General features: G+C 37.4%; 1 protein-coding gene across 12 annotated transcripts in view; it reads left to right on the top strand.

The window, feature by feature from the left end:
- AMBRA1 (autophagy and beclin 1 regulator 1) overlaps nucleotides 1-23276 on the top strand; it is a 226276-nt gene that overhangs the window by 165482 nt on the left and 37518 nt on the right. For all 12 annotated transcript variants that reach the window (XR_013156974.1, XM_077114562.1, XM_077114563.1 and 9 more), the window contains one exon: nucleotides 4870-4980. Coding sequence is in view for 11 of the 12 variants with exons in the window: in XM_077114562.1 (XP_076970677.1) it covers nucleotides 4870-4980 (111 nt within the window). In the remaining variant the exon portion in view is untranslated. The remainder of the gene's footprint in view (nucleotides 1-4869; nucleotides 4981-23276) is intronic.

The following is a 23276-nucleotide window of genomic DNA, read 5'->3' as shown; positions in this document are numbered from 1 at the left end:
AATGTATTTTGGATAGTGTTTTTTTAATAATAGCTGTATAGAAATACAATCCCATATATCATACAACTCACCTATTTGACGTACGCAACTCAATGGTTAATATATTCAGAGTTTTGCAATCACCACTATCCATTTTAGCAGTCACTTCCCTCATCCTTTCATGCATATGTGCCCCCACGCCCCAGTAATCACTAATATACTCTCTCCATAACTTTGCCTATTCTGGGCATTTCATGTAAATAAAATCATACAATATGTGTTTTTTGTGTGTGACTAGATTTATAAGAAGAAATTTTAAAAGTTAGATTCAGTTGAACCTGCCCTAGGCTTTCTATTTTTAGCTCTACTGACCGGTTGACACGATGTTTCTTGACCCCGTATCGCACCAAGCAGAAAGATAGTAATTGTGTTTCCTGGCTGATGTGTTTACCCCCATCCCTGTTCTTATTCCGTCTTCCCAGAAACAGCACAGAGATGGCCATCATGAATTAGACAGTTTCAAATGGAGCAAAAGTGTAGGATTGAAATGTAATTTAATCCTCTCCTCCTTTGTAACTTGCCCTTTTTTACTCCCCCCAAATTAGCTCTTCTGAAAGATTTACTAATGATTCCCATTGTTCGGTATTTTCACTTAATTGTTGAATCATACTTTTCATTTCCTTGCTCCTAGAACAGATCTTGGAGAGAGGCTAAGAAGCTGTTTTGGAAGAAGTTTCCTAATTCTCTTCTCTAAGCAACGGAGGAGAGGAGTCTGAGAGAAGCCGAGGCAGCAAGATGCACACAGGCTATCAGCCTTGGTAGAACTCACCTATTATGAGACTGTCATGACTACTATGATTTTATACCTACACACATTCCTGAGGTATCAGGGTCTATAAGTTGAAGACTTAGAAAATGAGCCTTGGCAGCTTGGTTTTTGCTGCTATTATTTCCTAATAGGTGGCCTTTCAGCATTGTTTTGTCTTTTATCAGGATAATCCTAATATCCTCTTTTGCTCTGAATTTCCTGGGAAGAACTCTGTGGTTGTAAGATAGAAAGTGAACTGCCATTATTGTTAGTGAACTGACGATCTTTATGGACAGCTGCTCTTTCCACCGTCTCCTAGAAGAACTTGCATGAAAATTCCTGAGCTCATTTTCAAGGAAAAAGTTACCAGAGAGTCTAGGGCATCGACATTTGACCTAAATCCTAAAATTAGGTGTGTCTTTCTCTCTTGACTCTGACACTCAACTTGGAGTAGTCTCTTACAAAAGGACCTCCTTTGTGAGCCATTGATTACAGAGCTGTACCTAAAGAAGAAATGCACTCACAGATTGCATTTAATCAGGAGTACCTGATTAAAATAACTATAATAGCAGTAATTGATTTAGAAAGTTATAACTTGTCATCACTTTATATTTGTTTTCTCAGTTCTTCTAACAATCCTATAAGTTGTAGGAACTATTATACTCATTTTACAGATAAGGAAACTGAGGTTCAGAAAGGTTAAATAATTTACACAAAGCCAATACAGTAAATTCTGGCAGGAAGTGTCAAAAATCAGATTCATATGACTCTGAAGCCTTTATTCTCTGAAACCATGCAAACCATGCCAGACTCTAATCCATGGCAGAAGCGAAAAACTGGAAGCTTGCTAAGGCATATTTGTAATGTGCCATTCTTTTGATTGGTTGTTTTCCGTAATCGGCATCATTAACAGTGTTAGTACTTTCAGCAGCGGGTATTCCAGGAGTGGTCCTTTCTAAGACCACATAACTTGGAGTTAATATATAGGCTATCTTTACCTAGCTTAGAGTTTCTCAGTGAGGCACGATTTTGACCCCCAGGGGACCTTTGGCAATGTATGGAGATACTTTTGATTGTCACAGCTGGGTGGTGGGATGCTATTGGCATCTAGTGGGTAGAGGTCAGGCATGCTGCTAGACTGCCTACAATGCACAAAGCACCTCCCACCAAAAGAATTATCTAGTCCAAAATATCAGTAGTGCCAAGCTTGAGAAATCTGTGTCTAGCTTGTCATTCCATTATTACTTGGGAGAACCTTGAGGCCTTAAAAATCCCTCAGTGGGCTTTCAGGATTTGCTTTCTGAGGCTAAGTGCCTCCTCCCTTTGTGAGTACTTTGGAGCTCAGCCCATTAACTCCCTCTGGCACTTTTCCTGTACTTTGAGAGTAGTGGCCAAAGACCTCCTAAATGGTTGGGGATTTTTATAGGGTAATATTTTTCTTCCTGATGTTTCCAAGAGACCTGCTCAGTTGGCCTGTGGTTCTGCCAGAAGAGAACCTGGTGACAATACTCCAATCTGTTGCTGGCATCTTTCCTTCCCTAATCTGTGTTTATGTGGCACTGAAAATCAACTCTCCCTGGCTCTTTTCCTCTTCAGCACTGGCACCATTGGCAGAGAACACCTCCTCAATCTCTTCCACACAGTGCAACCATACTTATGTATTTTATTGCACAGCTGTTCTCCAGAAGATGTTTCTTGAGACATGGACTATGTAGGGTGCCTCTGAACCTCTGATTTGGAGTCCCAGTTGCAGATCCATAACTCTCTTAAAGCATCTGGTATTATTCCTCAACTCTTTCCTCTTTGTTGCTCTCATCCCTTTCCCCAGATTTTAAGCTCCCACAATATGGAATTTGTTTCTTCAATTTATTTTCTCTAGCCCCCAAGCATTTTGTTCATTATATGCTGAGAAAGTCAACTTGCCTTCTTCCATTTTGGATTTTGTTCTTTCTGGCCAGACAATGGAGGAAATGATAGGAAACTAAAGTAATTTTTAGAGGGGCCAGTGGCCAGAGGAAGATGTCAGCCATTCAAATAAGCAACCCAGGGAAACAATTCAGAAGCTCAAAGGAATTGAGCCTGGGTCATGATGAAACTGAATAATTCTTTCCAGGGATGTGGTAGACCTTGAAACTGAAAATTGATTTTTAATATCAAGGAGGCCTAGAAAAATAAATTAAGGTCCTACTAGCAAAGTACTGCAGGGAGCTTATTCTCCTAATGGCCCAAATGTTCAGCAGAAGTTCTCAAACCAGATGTAATTGTTATAGGAGAATTTTCTGTGATGGTTTAAGCAAGGGCATATATTTACATCACATGAGTGATATGCCATAGGACCCTCAATAGGAGTTTGAGGTCAGTGGGCTCATTGATAGTACCCCCAGTGCTACCTCTTTTTCAGGCCTTCAGGGATTATGTTTGGATTTGCAAGATTTTAAACAGTGGATTGTTTGGAGAGTATTGGTTAACAGCCTTTCTCAGCCTTTATTTCACTACTACCCCATCCTAAGGAGACTTTTTAGACATTTTTCCCCTAATTGTCCCTTGCCCATGAACTGTTAATATCACAGACGTATTCTGTTTATGTACTGTGGCCCTTTGGAGGGGAATAGACTATTGTACTAAGTTTTTTTTATCCTGCTCCCCCCTACCCACACCCTGCAACCACTTTTCTCCCATGTGGTCAGTATTGCCCATGTTGAGAATGCATAACCAGAAGTATCATCATCTTGGAAAGGAACTGTTATTTGTAATTTTCCTTACAAATTGAAACTGGGGCAAGGACACCATTAATAAAACTAAGTCAGAAATGCCTTCTGATGCAGTTGGAGAAGAATGGAAAGTATGCTTTTCTTATATTTTGTGGCTTGTATGGAGGACAGTTTATCTTGGAAGAATCTTTTGACTACGTGAGGAAAGAATAGGGAAATATCAGGAGTAGCAGAGCAGTGAATGAGCTCTTTACAAGAATAAATAACGAGATGCTTTCTCAGTGATATGCAGAGAAGAAAGGCTAGGTGATACTAAAGAATCTGGATATAAAATTGTCCATTGTTCCAAGGCTAGTATGCTTTTACAAGTTCCTATTCTCAAAGGAGGAGTCAATTTGCAGCAGAGAATACCATTCGGGTTGTCTAGCATACAAGAATGTTCTGTTCTCCCTAGAGGGTTTGGCTATGTCTGATTAGAAGGGTGGTTGTCTGTGAAATGCACTTCAGAAGGAGGAGGAGGAAATGACATGTTCATGTAAATGAAATATAACTGCAAATTAAAGTGTCACCCTGTTATAAAAAAAAAATCAGTTTTTTATTTAATAGGTTACCAAGGAAAAAAGTGTCATACGAAAGTGCATATCTCAGGGAAAGTTAAACCATGAGAATCTAACAAGTGAATCTAAATTCAAGGAAGATCTTATGGAGGGATTATAAAATATCGCCTTAATAAAAATATTCTACTGCAAAGTTAGGCTCATAAATTTCTACTGTGTTACATGCTAAGACCCTCCAGAAGAAATCAACAAATATTACCTCGTTTGTTGTTTACCAACTCTCTATCCAGACAGCTGTGTGCTGGCTTCTTCCCTAGAGGAAGCCTACTCTTGAGATATTGTATTAGGAAGGTCATAGACAAAGAAGGCGATGTTTTCTCCCACATAGTATTGTTTACTACAAAAACATCCAGGGACTGAAATTGAAATGCTAGTGAATTTTCTGTGTCAGTGATGCACCCTCTTTCGCTTTTCTTTTCCCACATTTTCATTAAAACTCATCTTTAACTGTGAGCCTACCAGACAGCATATATATACAGTGCCTGCCACATTGTTGGCACTAAATAAAATGTTAAGTAATAATGGGAGGGGGTGATGGATGGGATTATATTTCCATGTAGTATTGTTGTTTGAGAAACATGCGTGGTTTCTCTTTGAAACATATTTGGTAGATGGGACTTGTCAGCTTTTTTCACTCTTAGCTATGGTTCTTCCTCTTTCTGCCTCTCTTACTAGTCCCAGTATTTTTTTTATGCTTGCAATAGAAATATGTAGATAAATAATATAATGTGCTCTCTGTCTTTTCCCCCATCAGGAGCAGTGATTGGTGATGGACAGTCTGCCGTGGCCAGTAACATTGCTAATACTACCTACCGGCTCCAGTGGTGGGACTTCACCAAGTTTGACCTTCCAGAAATCAGTAATGGTAAGTAAGCGAAGGTGGAGCTGGGGGGTACTGGTGGAAGGGGAATCTTTTACTGGTGGACCAGAACTCAGGAACTCACATAACGCTGGATTTTTCATCCTCTGGTTGAGTAGCTGATTGCCATGTGCCATTTCTGCCGCTCTTCTGCAGCTCTGGGTTAAGCAGTTCAGCAAATATGTATTGAGCACCCTTTCTGATAAGCGAACAATGCTAGGCACTAGGGTGAACACAAAATGAAGATGCTGTCTCTGCCCTAAGGTGTTTGCAGACTAGTAATTCTTTGACCTATGGCTAAAAGTTTGGGTGGAACTAAGAGTTAAGAAAAAGAGAAGGGAGTGTAGGAACTGAGCGCTAGACCTTGTGACCTTTGAGGAAAGACTATAGTTATGTTAAACTCACTTATTAATTCAGATCTAAATAGAATAGGTATGGCACGGTTAATACGTGATTTAAAACATATCGGTTTGACAGTCCAGTTTCTTTCTAGGGAAGTGCGTAATCCCATGTCTTAATTGGTCAGTTGGAATCACAACATTTTAGACCTTTCATTTCACTTTTTATATAATGAAGGACCCACTCTCATGGTCTTGAGAAGTGGCAGTTCACATTCTGCTTAAATACCTCTAATGATAGGTGATATGAGAGGGCCTAATCCATCACTAGTAAATTCATGTTATGTTCTTTCTCGTACTGAGCCATCATTTCCCTTGTTGTCACTTCTTTCCATCAGTCCTGATTCTCCTCCCTCTAAAGCCCCATAGTCTAAATCTAATGATGCCTCTTCCCCATGATAGATCTCTAAATATTTGAAAATAGACTGCCATTTCCCTTTAAATCTTTATTTTCAGGCCAGACTTCCTTAGAATCCTTTTTCAATCTGGTTTCCAAATCCTTGACAGTTCTGCTTCCCTTTCCTTTTAATTTTGAGGAGCCAAAATAGAAGAGAAAATCCCGTGTGTGAGCTATAGCATAGTATAGTGGTGCTTTGGACGATTTTAGTGCAGCCTAATTGCTAGTGATTGCTGTAACCAGTTGACCACCATCCTGTACCTACTTGTGCAGCTTGAGTCTTAAAAACCAAGACAGATTTGTATTTGTTTCTATTAAGTTTTTTTTTAAGTTTTATTGAGACATATTCACGTACCATACAATCCATCCAAAGTGTACCATCAGTAATTTTTAGTATAATCACAGAGTTGTGTATTCAGCACCACAATTTTCGAACATTTTCATTACTCCAAAAAGTAAAATCCCATACCCCTTAGCAGTGACCTCTCAATCCCTCTATCCTTCCCCAGTTGTACATGACCACTAATCTAATTCTATCTCTATAGATTTATTTATATCTACATTTTATATAAATGTAATCATATAATATGTAGTACTTTGTGACTGGTTTCTTTCACTTAGCAAATTTTTTCAATTGGAGAAGTCATATAAAGAAAAATACAAAGTTCCAAAAAACAAAAAAAGAAAAAAGAAAGAAATGCAAAGTTCCCATATATAACCCTTATTGTTGACACTTTGCATTTGTTACTGTTTCTACAAAGTTTTATCTTTTTAGTGTCAATTGCAATTTCTAGTTCCTGCCTCTCAACATCTTTTTTACGGTTGATTCAGCCCCCTCTCAGTCTTGTGTTAGCTACTACATTGATAAACATTCTTTCTCCATCTTCCTTCAGATTGTTAGCAAAAATGGTGACTACGTGCCAAACCTTGTTTTGTGTTATGTGGACACCCTCTGTGTTGATTTTGGTTCATGAATTAACACCTTGACCTTGGTTGTTCACATCTGAAGTCCACATTTTTCTATCTTGTCTGCAGGATATTGTAGGATGTTGTCAGATGCCTTCAAGAAATCAAGATACTTTCTTTATCTTCTACTCACATATGTAAAATGAAAAGCAAAAGTACAGTCTGCATAGCAAAAGACCATTCCCCAGTATGCCAGTCCTGGTGTCCTTATCAGACAAGGAAAATGAGATTAATTTTTCATACCCCGTTCTTAGTGAAATTTCAATCATCCATTTTTTTTCCTATGTATTCATAAGCCACATGTCCAGTGATCAGTTCTTTAACTCTACTTGGAATCAACTGCAGTTTACCCCTCCGCTCATTAAAAAGCAAGTTTGTCGTCTTTGATTTCTAGCCCAGATTTTACTTGCCATAATTTGTTTATGGCTATTTTGTTTATTTTGTCATCTTTGTTAATTTTATTATGATTTGAAATAGATGATTCATTCATAGTTCAAAATGTAAAAATTATAAAAGCATATTTAAAAAAATGATGTACAGTGAAAAATCTCCCAACCCTGTCCTCTAGCCACTCAACACTATTAACAATTCCTCATATATCTTTTCAAGGATAGTGTATTTCTTTTGCTAAAGCCACCACGATATAATAATATACCAGAAATGGTCTGACTTTTAACAATGGGGAATTGTTGGTTTACAGATTTACAGTTCTAAGGCCATGAAGATGTCCAAATTAAAGTATCAAGAAAAAGATACCTTTTCTGAAGAAAGGTGCTGGCATCCAGGGTTCCTCTATCACATGGGAAGTCACATGGCTGGCATCTGCTGGTCCTTTGCTCCCAGGATTCGTTTTTTCAGCAGCTTTCAGCTCCTGTGGGAACTTTTCCCTCTCAACTCTCTGGTCTTTTCCTGTCTTTCTATCCTCTCATCAAGGACTGCATTAAAGGGATTAAGAACTACCTTGAATGGGCTGGGTCACATCTGAATTGAACCTAAAGGACCCACAATAGGTCTGTACCCACAGGAATAGATAAAAGGAACGTGGCCTTTCTTGGGTACGTAACAGCTTCAAACCACCACATATGTATATATGAGCAAATTCAGATTTTGATTTTCTACCTTTTTTTAACCTAAATAGTAACATGTTATATATAGTTTTCTGCATTTCCTTACTTTACAGTTTATTTGACTATTTTCTTTACTTTTGAAATATTTTGGTAATCTTTCTCTATCAGTATATAAGCTACTTGCTTGTTCTTTTATGACTGCCTAATAGTCCATTGGATTAATATACCATATTTTTTTAACCAGTCTCCTGTTGAGGGACTAAGTTGTTTTCAGTCTTTTGCTATGCAGACTGTACTTTTGCTTTTCATTTTACATATGTGAGTAGAAGATAAATTCCTAGAAATAGCATTTCAAGGAAGAAGAGTATATGCATTTTGTAATTTTGATAGACATTACCAAATTGCCCTCTCTAGGGGTTATGCCAATTTATATTTGCACTCACGGTTCATGAGAGTGCATTTTGCCCTGAACCTTGCTGATAGAATGTATTTTCACTTTTTTTGATATTTGTAACTTGGATAGGTAAAAAAGTAGTATATTGGTATTTTTTATTTGTATTTCTTATATTACTGATAATGTTGAACCCCTCTTCATGTAATGAAGAGCCATTTGTGTTTATCTTAGCTTTTATGTATGCTTTACCAATTTTTCTGTTGTGCTACTGATCTTTTCTTTATCAATTCTGTAGGAACTCTATAAATCAGGAAAATTAACTTACAAAAGGAGTTTCCTAGTTGTCATTTGTCTTTTCACTTTGTGAAGGTAATTTTTTTCAGGGAACTTATTTTGAGTATTCGAAATTATCCATCTTTCCTTTTATGGTTCTTAGATTTTGTGTCATTTTGTAATTTTAGTTTTTATTTTTTTACATTTAAATATTTGATTTACTAAGAAATTTAACCTAGTCCCAAATAAGCAAAATGTGATCTAGCTTTCCTACATATGGCTGTTAATTTGTCCCAATCTATTTATAGAGTAGTCCATTTGTCCCATTGATTTCTGGTGTCACTTTTATCATATTCACGCTTCCTAAATGTATTTGAATATATTTTTGAAATCTTTATACATTTCCGGTAATCTCTGATTATTCGTGCAATAGAACCATCCCTTATTAATGTCCTGTTAATATAATCTTTGTGATTGCCTTAAATTTATAAGTTAACTTAAGGAAATTCAATGTCTTTGTATCATATCTTATCTAAGAACGAAGTGTAGTTTTCCATTTCTCAAGTCTCTCTAGTGCTCTTAGGAATGTTTTAAAGCTTTCTTCATATAGATCTTCTGCATTTCTTAAGTTTATGTGTTTTTTTGAGGGGGGGTAGTTTGTTTGGTTTTGTGTTTGTTTTTTTCTTTCACGGTCTTAATTGGTTTTTACCTCCATGATACTAGCAGTCTAATGATAGGAGACAAATACTTATTTACTTCCCTTTGGGATTGGTTTACTCTAAATTCTTTTTTCTCAGTTATCAACAGAGATGTTCTTGATTACATGTGGACAGTCCAGTGGCTTAGGTAGCTATTACTTAATGTAGTCTTCACGAGTGACCTGTCATGTTACCCAGCAGTACACAGGTGACCCCTTTGGTAACATGTAGTTTCTGTATATATTTCCAAAAAACTTTTTGGTTTTGTTTTGGTGGTATTATTGTTTTTCTGCTTTTTAAAAAATACCTAAACTTCTGTGTGACACCAAAGGAAGAGATGTTTATTTGGTACAAAATTTATATTTTGGGTAGCACATTGTCTATTTAACTTGTATGGTCAGTTTATTCAAACACCATAACTACATGGAATCTTGAATAGAGCAGGAGATCTTGTTGGTTTGTATAGGTTAGTGTGGTGGTTCCATAGGAGGCTAGGGGTGGGGTTGCCTGCCGTATGATCTTGCAACTCCGTTGCAAGGTTTATTCCTGAATAGACATTTGCACACTGGGGTTCATGGCCATCGTGTTCTCAGTCACAATGGATGGTGGTGGCCTAAGGGTACAAAGACTGAAGAATGGAAGGGGGAACTGTGATTTGTGCATGCAACAAATTACTTAGCAGCTGAAAGAAAAAATGAAGTTGTGAGGCATGCAACTAATGAATGAACCTTGAGGATAGTATGTTGAATGAAATGTCAGAAACAAAAAAAAGCAAATATTATCATGCCTCATTCATATGGATTAACTATAATATAGAAACTTGGAGAATAAAGTTGAGGGCATCAGGTTGAGGCCTATTGTAAAGGGTCCTAGATTGTAAATTCTTATAGTAGTTGCATATGTTCAGGAGTTGTAAATGTGTTTTCTGAATTCTGAGATACTGAGCTATTTGTGTATACTCTGGTCATTCCCTGAAACTCTGGATATTTATGTGATGCCTGAGACTCAGAGTTAGAGCTCTGAAGCTATGAAATCAACATTACCTTTACAGCAACTGTTAAAAATGTTGAAAAAGTGATCGTGCATCAAGTAAAGATGTGAATGAAGGTGATCTGGATAGGACTAAGGTAAATCAAAATGCAGGGTTAAAGATGTGTAGTCCATATTTTAAAACCTCAACTTCTGTGTGAGACCAAAGGAAGAGATGTTTATTTCATACAAAATTTGTGTTTGGGGCAGCGTATTATCTAATTTAACTTGTGTGGTCAATTTAGTTGAACACCATAATTACATAAAGTCTTGAATAGGGTTTTACATCTTGGTTTGTACAGGTTAGTTTGATGTCCCGATATACATCCCAGAGCAATTTGGGCAGTGAATAAAAAAGTATTTGCCAAGTCCCCTTGGGGAACTGTGGAGAAAGGAGGAAATACTAAACCACCTCATCTGGGGAATTCCTGATATTCTCACAAGTAATGGGAACAACAGTTCAGTAGGCTGAGCCCTCGATCTTGAGGTTCACCCCTATGAAATTGATTCCTGCAAAGGAAAAGCTAAGCCTACTTATAATTATGCCTAAAAGTCACCTGAGAGCACCTCTTTTGTTGTTCAGATGTGGCCTCTCTCTCTCTTTAAGCCAGCTCAGCAGGTAAATTCACTGCCCTCCCCCCTTCATGGGACATGACCCCCAGGGGATTAAATCTCCCTGCAACATGGGACAGAAATCCCGGGATAAGACGGGATCCAGCATCATAGGATTGCGAAAACCTTCTTGACCAAAAGAGGAAAGAGAGAATTGAGTCAAAATAAAGTTTCAGTGGCTGAGAGATTTCAGTGTCGAGAAGTTATCCTGGAGGTTATTGTTATGCATTATATAGATATCCCTTTTTAGTTTGTGGTGTATTGGAGTGTCTGGAGAGAAGTACCTATTCAAGTCCTTTGCCTGTTTTTTAATGGGGTGATATGTCTTTGTTGTTAAGTTGTAGGAATTCTTCATATATTCTGGATATTAAAACCTTATCAGATATGTGGTTTGTATTTTCTCCCATTTTGTAGTTTCTGTTCCATTTTCTTGATAATATTCTTTGGACGAAAGTTTTTAATTTTGATGAAGTCCAATTTGTGTATTTTATTTTTCTTTTGTTTCTTGTGCTTTTGGTGTAATGCTAAGATTCCACTGCCTAAGACAAGGTCCTGAAACTATTTCCCTATGTTTACTTGTAAGAGTTTTATAGTATCAGCTCTTAAATTTAGGTCATTGATCCATTTTAAATTAATTTTTGTGTATGGTGAGAGGTAGGGGTCCATATTCAATCTTTTGCATGTGGATTTCCAGTTTTTCCAGCACCATGTTTAGAAAATACTATTCTTTATCCGTTGAGAGAACATGACATTCCCATAAAAAATTAGTTGGCCCTAGATGTATGAGTTTATTTCTGAACTCTCAGTTCTCATCTATTGGTCTATATGTATTAATCTTCTAATCCATGAGCATGGGGTTTCTTTCCATTTATTTAGGCCTTCTTTAATTTATTTCAGGAATGGGTCATAGTTTTCTATGAACAAATCCTTTATATCCTTGGTTAAATTTTTTCCTAGATATTTGATTCTTCTAGTTGCTATTGTAAATAGAATTGTTTTCTTGATACCCTTTTTTGGATTGTTCATTGCTGGTGTACAGAAACACTGCTGATTTTTGTATGTTGATCTTTTATCTCAGCTCTTCACTAAATTCATTTATTAGCTCTAGTAGCTTTCTTGTTTGTTCATTGAGAGTTTCTATATATATCAAGCATCATGTCATCTTTGAATAGGGATAGTTTTACTTCTTCCTATCTAATTTGGATTATTTTTATTTCTTTTTAGTGCCAAATTGCTTTAGCTAGACCTTCCAGTGGTGAAAGCAGGCATCCTTGTCTTCTTCCTGATGTCAGAGGGAAAGCTTTCAGTCTTTCACCATAGAGTATGATGTTAGCTTGAAGTTTTCATGTATGCCCTTTATCAAATTGAGGAAGTTCCCTTTTATTCTCAGTTTTCTGAGTGTTTTTATCAAGAAAATGTGCTGCAGTATTCTAAGTATAATGAACAAAGCTGAATGTAAGTATTGTTGAAAGAGGAAGGCTAGAAGCATATAGGTCAACAGAAGGAAAAATAGAAGATAAAAACTGGGCCTGTATGCCTTGACGAAACCTAGAGTGGACAACGTGGTAATTAATTGTACAAATATAAGGAAGTTTTTACATGAGTGAAAACAAAGATATGTCACCATTGCAAGGTATTAAAAATGGGATGATATATGGAAAAAATACAGTAATACAAACTAGTATGTATAGATACAGTAACACTGTAATATTGTTTTATTAATTGTAAAAAAGACAACATACCAAAGCTAAATGTCAGTAAGAGGGGGATATAAGGGAGGGGGGTGGGATTTTTTTTCTTATTCATTTTTTTTCTTTCTTCATATTCTTTCTTTGCAGAAGTGGAAATGTTCTCATATAAATTGTGGTGGTAAATGTGTAACTGTGATTATATCAGGAAACATTGATTATTCACTTAGCCTGGATTGTATGGTATGTGAATAAAACTGTTTAACAAATAAAATGTGGAGAGATGTACCTATTCACTGTTGATATGGAAATAGAATGGAACAGTTCCTCTGGAGGGCGTGTAGAGGTTCCACAAGAGGCTAAGTATAGGGTTGCCGTACGATTCTGCAGTCCCGTGAACTGCAATCCCGTAGCCTTAATCTTTGAAAATGATTGTATAACTGTATAGCTTTTATCTTGTGTGTAAAAATCTTGTGACTGACAACCCCTTTATCCATTGTGTGGGTAGATGAGTAATAAAATAAAGACATGCATGAAAAGAAAATAATAATAGTAGGTTGGGAGATGGGGAAAAATACCCCTATGTTAACTATGGACAATAGTTAATACTCCTACTTTAATAATCATTGACCAATTGTAAGAAATGTAACTAGTGTCAAAAAAAATAGAATTACAAAAAAATGCTATCAATTGTCAGGAATTTTCCACACTGATGCAAGTGTGGTAGGGGTTGTGTATGGGAATCCTGTATTTTAAGCTAAGTGGTCTGTAAACACACAACTTCTCTAATAAAAAAAAATTTTAATAATAAAATAACATTATTAGATCCTGCCAATACTTCAAATTCAAAAAAAAAAAAAAAAGGAAAATGTGCTAGATTTTGTCAAGTGCCTTCTCTGTGTCAGTTGTAATGATTTTGTATGTTTTTTTCCTATCATTCTAAAATTTGCTTCATCATAGTCTATAATCCTTTTAATATGCTGTTCAATTCAGTTTATTAATATTTTGTTGAGAATTTTTGCATAAGGGATATTGGTCTTTCTTGTGGTGTCTTTATCTGGCTTTGGTATTAGGTGATGCTGGTCTCATAGAATGAGTTAGGAAGTTTTCCCTCCTCTTCAGTCTTTTGGAATAATTTAAACAGAATTGAGTGTTTGGTAGAATTTACTGATAAAACCGTCTGATGTGGACTTTTCATTTTGAGGAGGTTTCTTTGTTTTTGTTTTTAATATAATTTTTTTATTAGAAGTAATGTAAATTTACAGAAAAATCATGCAGAATATACAGAGTTCCCATATAACCCCTCTTGTTATTAACACCTTGCATTACTGTGGTACATTAGTTATAAATGATGGAAAATTTTTTGAATAATTTCACTATTAATTATAATCCATGGTTTACATTATAATTCACTTTTTGTGTTATACAATCCTATCAGTCCTGTTTTCTTTTTTTAATATTTTTAATCAGAAATCTCCACACACATACAGTCCATACTTGGTGTATAATCAGTGGCTCACAGTATCATCACATGGTTGTATATTCATTACCAGTCATTTTTAGAACATTTGCATCAGTCCAGAAACTAAATAAAAAGGAAAAATCTCATACATCCCATACTCTTTACCACTCCCTCTCATTGACCACTAGTATTTCAGTCTACCCTAGTTTTTCACTCTTTATTCCCCACCCCATTATTTATTTATTTTTCAGCCTTATTTTTTCCCTCATCTGTCCGTACCCTGAATAAAAGGAGCATCAGACACCGGTTTTCACAATCACACAGTCACATTGTAAAAACTATATAGTTATACAATCATCTTCAAGAATCAAGGCTACTAGAACACAGCTCAACAGTTGCAGGTACTTCCCTCTAGCCAATCCAATACACCATAAACTAAAAAGAGATAGCTATATAATGCATAAGAATAATCTCCAGGATAACTTCTCGACTTTGAAATCTCTCATCCACTTAAAGCTTATTTTGCCTCATTTCCCTCTTCCTCTTTTTGGTCAAGAAGGCCTTCTCAATTCTATGATGCTGGTTCCTGGCTCATCCTGTTTTTTTGATGTTGTTTTAAATTTTTATTCTAGTAACATATATACTACTTAAAATTCCCCCCTTTAACCACATTCAAATATATAATCCAGTTGTGTTCATTACATTCGCACTGTTGTGCTGCCATCGCCATTCTCCATTACCAAAACTTTCCCATCATCTCAACAGAAACTCTGTACCAATTGAACTTTAACTCATTCCCTGTTCCCTCTCAGCACCTGGTAACCTGTATCCTAGTTTCTGACTCTCTGAATTTGCTTATTCTGATTCTTTCGTATCAGTGAGATCATACAGCATTTGTCCTTTTGTGTCGGGTTTATTTCACTTAACAAGATGTCTTCAAGGTTCATTCATGTTGTCATGTATATCACAAATGTGCTCCTTTTTACAGCTGTGTATTATTTCACTGTATACCAAATTTTTAAAACACTTTTCAAATTGTGAAATATATATGTGCAGAAAAGTGATAAATTTCAAACGACAATTTAACAAGTAGTTATAGAGCAAGTTTCAAATTATGGATTGGATTACAGTTCCACAATTTCAGTATACCTCCTTTTTCTTATCCATTCATCTGTTGATGGACACTTGGGTTGCTGTGATAGTTCGAGTCATTTGTCAGCTTGGCCAGGTGAAGGTGCCTAGTTATACTGCTGTGGACGCGAGCCCATGGCATGTGAACCTCATCTGTTGCTGATTACATCTGCAGTCGGCTAGAAGGCGTGCCTGCTGCAGTGAATGACATTTGACTTAATTGGCTGGTGCTTAAATGAGAGACTCAACGTAGCATAACCCAAGCAGTTCAGCGTACCTCATCTCAGCACTCACAGCTCAGCCCTCGCAGCTCAGCCCAGGGCTTTGGAGGTGCAAAAAGAAATCACCCCAAGGAAAGTTGTTGGAACCCAGAGGCTTGGAGAGAAGGCCAGCAGAGACCATCCTGTGCCTTCCCACATAAGAAAGAACCTCAGTTGAGAGTTAGCTGCCTTTCCTCTGAAGAATTAATGAAATAAATCCCCTTTTATTAAAAGCCAATCCATCTTTGGTGTGTTGCATTCCGGCATCTAGCAAACTAGAACAGTTGCTTTCATCTTTTGCCAGTTGTGAATAATATCACTATAAAAATTGGTGTGCAAATATCTGTTCTAGTCCTTTCTTTCAATTTTTGAGAATATACCTGGAAGTGGGATTGCCGAGTCATGTGGTAATTCTATGCTTAATTTTCTGTGAACCTGTTTTCCACAGTGGCTGCACCATTTTACTTTCCCCATAGCAATAAATGAGTGTGCCTGTTTCTGCATATCCTCTCCAACACTAGTTTTTCATTTTTCTTAATAGTTGCCATTCCACTGGGTATGAAATTTTTATCATTTTGGTTTTAAGTTGCATTTCCCTACTGGTAAATGATGATGTATGTTTTCCCTTGCTTTTTGGTCATTTGCATATCTTCTTTGGAGAAATGTCTATTCATGTCATCCCATTTTTTGGATTGGGCTGTTTTCTTTTTTGTTATTGAGTTGTTAGATTTCTTTATATGAATTCCAAATATTTAACCCTTATCAGATATGTGGTTTCTAAATATTTTCTCTCATTCAGTAGCCTTTTTACTTTAATGATGAAGTCCTTTGATTGCTTTGTTTCGTTTTGTTTCTCAGGTTTATTTGTACAAAGAGCAGAGGAGAACCTGTCTGTATAACTCATTTGAACAACTGAAACACAGGGAGCCCAGAATAAGAATGAGGGGCTTTAATCCTGTATCGTTTAATGTAATGTCTGGATACATCCTAGAATATAGTAAGCAGATAATCAAAAACTATTGGCAAAGTCCCTTGAGGGATGGGAGAAAAAATACGAAACTATTAAACTTATCATCAGGGAATCCCCTGATACTGTGTCAAACATTAAGGACTCCCAAATCAATAGGACAAGACTTTGATCTTGAGGCTCTTGTGGAAATTATGTATATAGTGGAGAAGCTTAGCCTACCTATACGTATGCCTAAGAGTTGCTTCTGGAAGACCTCTTTTATTGCTCAGATGTAGCTTCATTCTCTCTAAGCCCACCTCTGTAAGTGAAGTCATTCCCCTCCCCCTCAACGTGGGACATGACATCCAGGGGTGAAAGTCTCCCTGACAGCGTGGGAGATGACTCCCAGGGATGAGTCCAGCCCTGGCACCGTGGGATCAACAATTCCATCCTAACCAAAGAGGGGGAAAAGAAGTGTAATTAATAAAGTATCAGTGGCAGAAAGAGTTCAGATAGAGTTGAGAGGCTACTTTGGAGGGTGCTCTTATGCAAGCTTCAGGTAGACCTTGCTACCTGCTCATAAGGGGGGAAAGAAGTTTAACTGAGAAAGTGTCAGAGGCTGGGAGAGTTCAGATAGAGTCAGAGGCTATTCTGGAGGTTACTTTTACACATGCTTCAGTTAGACATTGCTACCTATTGTAATTGCCAAACCCCAAACAAAACCATTCCAGCCAATCCTAAAGGTGATAGTGGAGTTATACAGAGAAGGTAGGGTTTAACAAACAAATATGATTGCTGAATCATTAAATTGATATTTCTTTTAGTCTTCAATATCTTAAAAAATTTAGACATGTATATACATAGTTCGGCAAATACCCAGACTCTGGCCCCAGTTCTGGTTACTGCTTCTAGTCAGGCACTCAAAGGTTCCCAGGTCCCTACAAAGGCTCCTGCGTGAACCCTCTGTCAGCCAATATGAGGATGGAAGTACAGGTATAACTTCTGGCTACCATCTGCATGGGACCAGGGTCCTCCTGTGCTATTTTTTTTTAACTTTTTTTTTTTACTGTGTAATATAGTATATATACAAAACAAAGAAAGAAAAAAGCAATGATTTTCAGAGCGCTCTTCCACATCTGTTACAGGACAGATCCCAGAGTTTGTCATGGGCTACCATACCATCCTCTCAGAATTTTCCTTCTAGCTACTCCAGAATATTGGAGGCTAGAAGGAATAAATATTTTTTATCATCACAATTGACTTTTTTTTTCTTTTTTGTGAAAAATAACATATAAACAAAAAAAGCAATAAATTTCAAAGCACAGCACCACAATTGATTGTAGAACAGATTTCAGAGTTTGGTATGGGTTACAATTCCACAATTTTAAGTTTTTACTTCTAGCTACTCTAAGATACTGGAGACTAAAAGAAATATCCATATAATGATTCAGCAATAATATTCATTTGTTAAATCCTACATTCTCTGTATAACTCCACCATCACCTTTGATCTTTCTATCTCACTCTGTAGGGGTATTTGGGCTATGGCTCTTCCAACTTTTTCATGTTGGAAGGGGCTATCAATAATATGGGATAGGGAGAGGGAACTGGCAGATGTTCTGGAAAGACTGGGCCCTCTAGGTTTCAGGACTTATCTGGTCTGGGGACCCATCTGGAGGTTGTAGGTTTCTGGGAAGTTACCCTAGTACATGGAACTTTTGTAGAATCTTATATATTGCCTTAGATGTTCTTTAGGATTGGCTGGAATGGTTTTGGTTGGGGGTTGGCAAGTTATGATAGGTACCAATGTCTAACTGAAGCTTGCCTAAGAGTGACCTTCAGAGTAGCCTCTCAACTCTATTTGAACTTTCCCAGCCACTGATACTTCATTAGTTACACTTCTTTTCCCCCTTTTGGTAAGGATGGAATTGTTAATCCCACGGTGCCAGGGCTAGACTCATCTGTGGGAGTCGTCTTCCACACCATCAGGGAGACTTTCACTCCTGGATGTCATGTTCCATACAGCGGGGAGGACAATGATTTCACTTGCACTTGCAGTATTGGGCTTAGAGAGAGCGAAGCTACATCTGAGCAATAAAAGAGGTCCTCCAGAAGTAACTCTTAGGCATACATATAGGTAGGCTAAGCTTTTCCACTACTCACATAATCTTCACAAGAGTAAACCTCAAGATCAAGGGCTTGTCTTATTGATTTGGGTGTCCCTAATGTTTGACACAGAATCAGGGGATTCCCTGATGGTAAAGTTTAATAGTTCCCTATTTTTTCTCCTATCCCTCAAGGGACTTTGCTGATAGTTTTTGATTATCTACTTACTATATTCTAGTATGAATCCAGGCATTACATTAAACTATACAGAATTAAAGCCCCTCATTCTTATTCTGGGCTCCCTGTGTTTCAGTTGTTCAATGAGATACCCAGACAGGTTGAGTTAGATTAGGTACTACAGAAAATTTAGGTTCTGGACAAAATAATCATTTCTTATTTTGGTCTCAAAGAGTAGGTGTGGTTCTAAAATATAGACTATGTCTTCCTTACCCCTGTGTTCTGAATTACTTTAATCCTGACCTATTCATCTTCGTGAAACAGCTTTTGAAATGGAGAAGGGGAAGATTCTGTAAAAGTTGTGAGGAGCTTGATAGAGAAGGCCTAGAATGCTTTGAAGTGACTATTGGTAGAAATGTGGTCTCTAAAGATACCTCTGATGAGGCTGTAGATAGAAATGAGGTGTGTGTTATTGCAAACTGGAAGGACGGCGACTCTTGTTTTAAAGTGGCAGATAATCTGGCAAAATTGATTAGTGGTTTGGGCTGGAAGGCAGGTTTTAAAAGCCATAAATTTGGGTATTTAGCAGAAGAGATTTCCAAATTAAATGTGGAAAGGGCAGCTTGGTTTCTCCTTGCAACTTATAATGAAATGCAACAGGAAAAAGATAAGCTGAGCACTGAAGACTTGGGTATAAGAAAACCAGATCTGAAAAACTCTGGACTTCCAGAAAGGGAGAACCAAGAGACTGATTCCCCATATGAGGATTTAACCAATCACTCAGCCTTTACAGAAAAAGCCAGGATTGGCGATGGAGTTACACAGAAAGGACTTGTGCAAACTCCTTTTCGCTGATGGGCATGATCTTTGCCTGCTACATAGAAAGCCAACAAGAGTGTTGTGGGATCTGTATAAATGAAACTGCTGCCAGTCTGCACTAAAAGTCTCATAAAAGGAACAAAGTGAAGGTAAAATGTCTTCAGAGACAGAACCATGGAGTCTAAGGTCTGAAGTCAGGAAACCTCAGGCCAGGATACCAGGAGAGTGGACCCACCCATGTACTTGGAGAGGGTGAGTTTGCCCCAAAGGGCACATTCATTGCAGATATGGGAGAACCTGGCTGCCACCACATGTAGGGGTTGTGCTCCATAGATGGCAGAGAGTCCAGGTGCAGCCCATGTGTTTAGAGAGGTGGAGCCAAGAAAAAGGTGGTCTCCCCGGGTTACATACAGAGAGGCGGGCTGCTGCATAAGCCGTTGGAACGAGTGGGACTGCTGCTTTCTAAAGCCCCAAAGATAAATGACTCTCAGACTTGGAAATCTAATGGACTTTGCCCTGCAGGTTTTCTTAACTCCTTGGGTTGGTGACTCCTGTGTTCCTTCCGATTTCTTCCTGTGGAAATGGGAATATTTACCCTATGACTATCCCTCCTTTGTATATTGGCAGCAAATAACTTGTTCTGAGTTTTTCAGGTCCAGAGCCAGAGGAGAATTTTGCCTTAGGACTGACCATGCCTGTAACTGACTGTGATGAGATTTTGCACTGTTTCTGACTTTGTGTTGCATTAGTATTGTTACTGAAATGTTTAATCCTTTCTGATATTGTGATAGACTGAATGTATTTTTGCATTTGGAAAGACCATGTCTTTTTGGGGTCCAAAGGGTGGAATGTGCTGGCTTGAATCTGTCGTGTACCCCAGAAAAGCCATATCCTTTAATCCTTATTCATTATTGCTGGGTGGTAGCTTTTTGATTATCCATGGGGATGTGCCTCCACCCATTCAAGGTGGAGTTGGTGACTGGAGCCCTTTTAGAGGAAACCATTTTGGTAAAAGCTAGAGAGCCCACACAGCCAGAGACCTTTGGAGATGAAGAAGAAAAACACCCCTGGGGGACCTTCATGAAACAAGCCTGGAGAGAAAGCTAGCAGATGTTGCCATGTTTGCCATGTGCCTTTCCAGTTGAGAGAGAAACCCTGACCATCATCAGCCTTCTTGAACCAACATACCTTTCCCTGGATGCCTTAGATTGGACATTTCTATAGCCTTACCTTTATTTGGACATTTTCACAGCCTTAGAACATGTAACCTTGCAACTTAATGAATTCCCCTTTTTAAAAGCCATTCCATTTCTGGTATATCTCATTCTGGCAGCGTGCAAACAGGTAGCTATACTAATATCTGAGAAATTAGACTTCCAGTGTAAAACAATTAAAGGAGACAAAGAAGGGTACTATGTATTAATAAAAGGAACAATTCAACAGGAAGACATAACAATTATAAATGTTTATGCACTGAGCCAGAGTACTCTAGAGTACGTGAGACAAACACTGACAACACTGAAGGGAGAAATATACATCTCTGCCATAATAGTTGGAGACTTCAGTTCCCTGCTCTCATCAGTCGATAGCACATCTTGACAGGATCAATTAAAAAAAAATGTGATTAATATGATAAATGAACTAGACTTAACATTCATTTACAGAATACTGTTCCCCAGAACAGCAGGATATACATTTTTCTCAAGTGCTCATTTCTTTAGATCTTTGATTTCTTTTAGCATAGTTTTGTACATTTCCAAATATTAGTCCTTTACATCCTGGGTTAAAATTTATTCCATATATTTGATACTTTTAGTTGCTATTATAAATGGAATTTTCTTCTAAATTTCCTTTTTAGACTGTATTACTATTGTTTAGAAACACTACTGGTCTTTGCATGTTGTTCTTATATTTGCCACTTTGCTGAATTTGTTTATTAGCTCTAGTAACCTTTTAGATTTGGGTGGGGCAGACTTTCTATATATAGGATCATGTTTGCAAATAGTGAAAGTTCTCCTTTTTCCTTTCCCACTTGGATGTCTTTTATTTCTTTTTCTTGCTTAGCTGTTCTAGCTGAGCTTCCAGTACAATGTTGAATAAGAGTGGTGATACTGGTCTTCCTCCTCTTGTTCCAGATCTTAGAGGGAAAATTTTCAGTCTTTCACCATTGAGTATGATGTTAGTAGTTGGTTTTTCATAGAGACCCTGTGTTATTTCGAGGAATTTTCTTTCTATTCCTAGTTTTCTATGTGTTTTTATAAAGAAAAGGTGCTGGATTTTGTCAAGTGCCTTTTTTCTGCATCAATTGAGATAATCATGTGGGGATTTTTTCCTTTGTTCTATTAATGTGGTGTATATTATATTGATATTCTTATGTTGAACTCAACGCCCTTGTGTTCCTGGAATAAATCCCACTTGACCATAGTGTATGTTTTGGTTTGCTTAAGCTGCCAGAATGCAATATACCAGAAATGGATTGGCTTTTACAAGAGGATCTATTAAGTTACAAGTTGCAGTTCTAAAGCCATAAAAATGTCCAAATTATGGCATCAACAAGGGGATACCTTTACTCAAGAAGGTCCAAGCTTTCTCATTCATATGGAAGGGTATATGGTGACGTCTGCTGTCTCTCCTCTCCTGGCTTCTGGTTTCAAAAGGCTCTCAACTTCAAGCATCTCCTGGGGCATTTCCACACCTCTGTGTTCTCTCCAAAATGTTCCTCTCTTAAAGGGCTCTAGTAAGTGGATTAAGACCCACCTTTAATGGGCAGAGTCACATTGCCATGGAAACAGTCTAATCTAAAAGATCCCACTCAACAATAAACCTGCCCCCACAAGACTGGATTAGAAGAATGTGGATTTTCTGGCATATATAACAGTTTCAAACCAGCACAGTGTATGATTCTTTTAATGTGCTGTTGGATTTAGTTAGCTATCCTTTTTTTTTTTTAAATGAGTATTTTTCCATCTATATTCATACCAGAAACTGTCTGTAATTTTCTCTTTTTTTGTGGTGTCTTTATTTTGGCTTTGGTATTAGGGTGATATTGGCCTTATAAAATGAGTTAGGGAATTGTCCCTCCTCTCCAACATTTTGGAAAAGTTTGAACAGGATTGACTTCTTGGAATGTTTGGTGTAATTCAACTGTGAAACCATCTGGCCCTGGGCTTTTCTTTGTTGGGAGGTGTGTGGTTTTTTTGTTTCGTTTGTTTGGTTTTGTTTTTTAGAGAAGTTGTGGGTTTACAAAGCAATCATGCATAAAATACAGGATTCCCATACACAACCCCACCCCAACACCTTGTATTGGTGTAAACATTTGTTACAATTGATGATAGCAGTTTTTTTATTAAATCTTATCTTCTGTGTTATACTACTCCTTCTCTTTAAATAATTTATATATATAAGTAATGTGTCAAAATACATTGCAATAATTAGTTGTAGAACAGATTTCAGAGTTTGGTATAGGTTACAATTCCACAGTTTTAGGTTTTATTTCTAGCTGCCTAGCTGCTCTAAAGTACTAAAGACTAAAAGAAATATCAGTATAATGATTCAGCACTCATAGTCATTTATTAAACACGACCTTCTCTGTATAACTCCACCATCATCTTTGATCTTTCTCTCACTCTTTAGGGGTATTTGGGCTATTCCATTCTAACTTTTTCACATTGGAAAGTGACTGTTGATAATATGGGATTAGAGAGATGGAACAGTTAATGTTCTGGTAAAACTGGCCCCTCTTGTATTTCAGGACTTACCTGGTTCAGGGACCCACCTGGAGGTTGTAGGTTTCTGGAAAGTTACCCTAGTGCTTGGAACCTCTGTAGAATCTTATGTAATGCCCTGGGTATTTAGAATTGGTAGGAGTGGTTTTAGT

This window comes from Tamandua tetradactyla, chromosome 8 (assembly GCF_023851605.1).
Source record: "Tamandua tetradactyla isolate mTamTet1 chromosome 8, mTamTet1.pri, whole genome shotgun sequence".
Classification (NCBI taxonomy): domain Eukaryota; kingdom Metazoa; phylum Chordata; class Mammalia; order Pilosa; family Myrmecophagidae; genus Tamandua; species Tamandua tetradactyla.
This window is presented reverse-complemented; position numbering and strand designations above follow the sequence as displayed.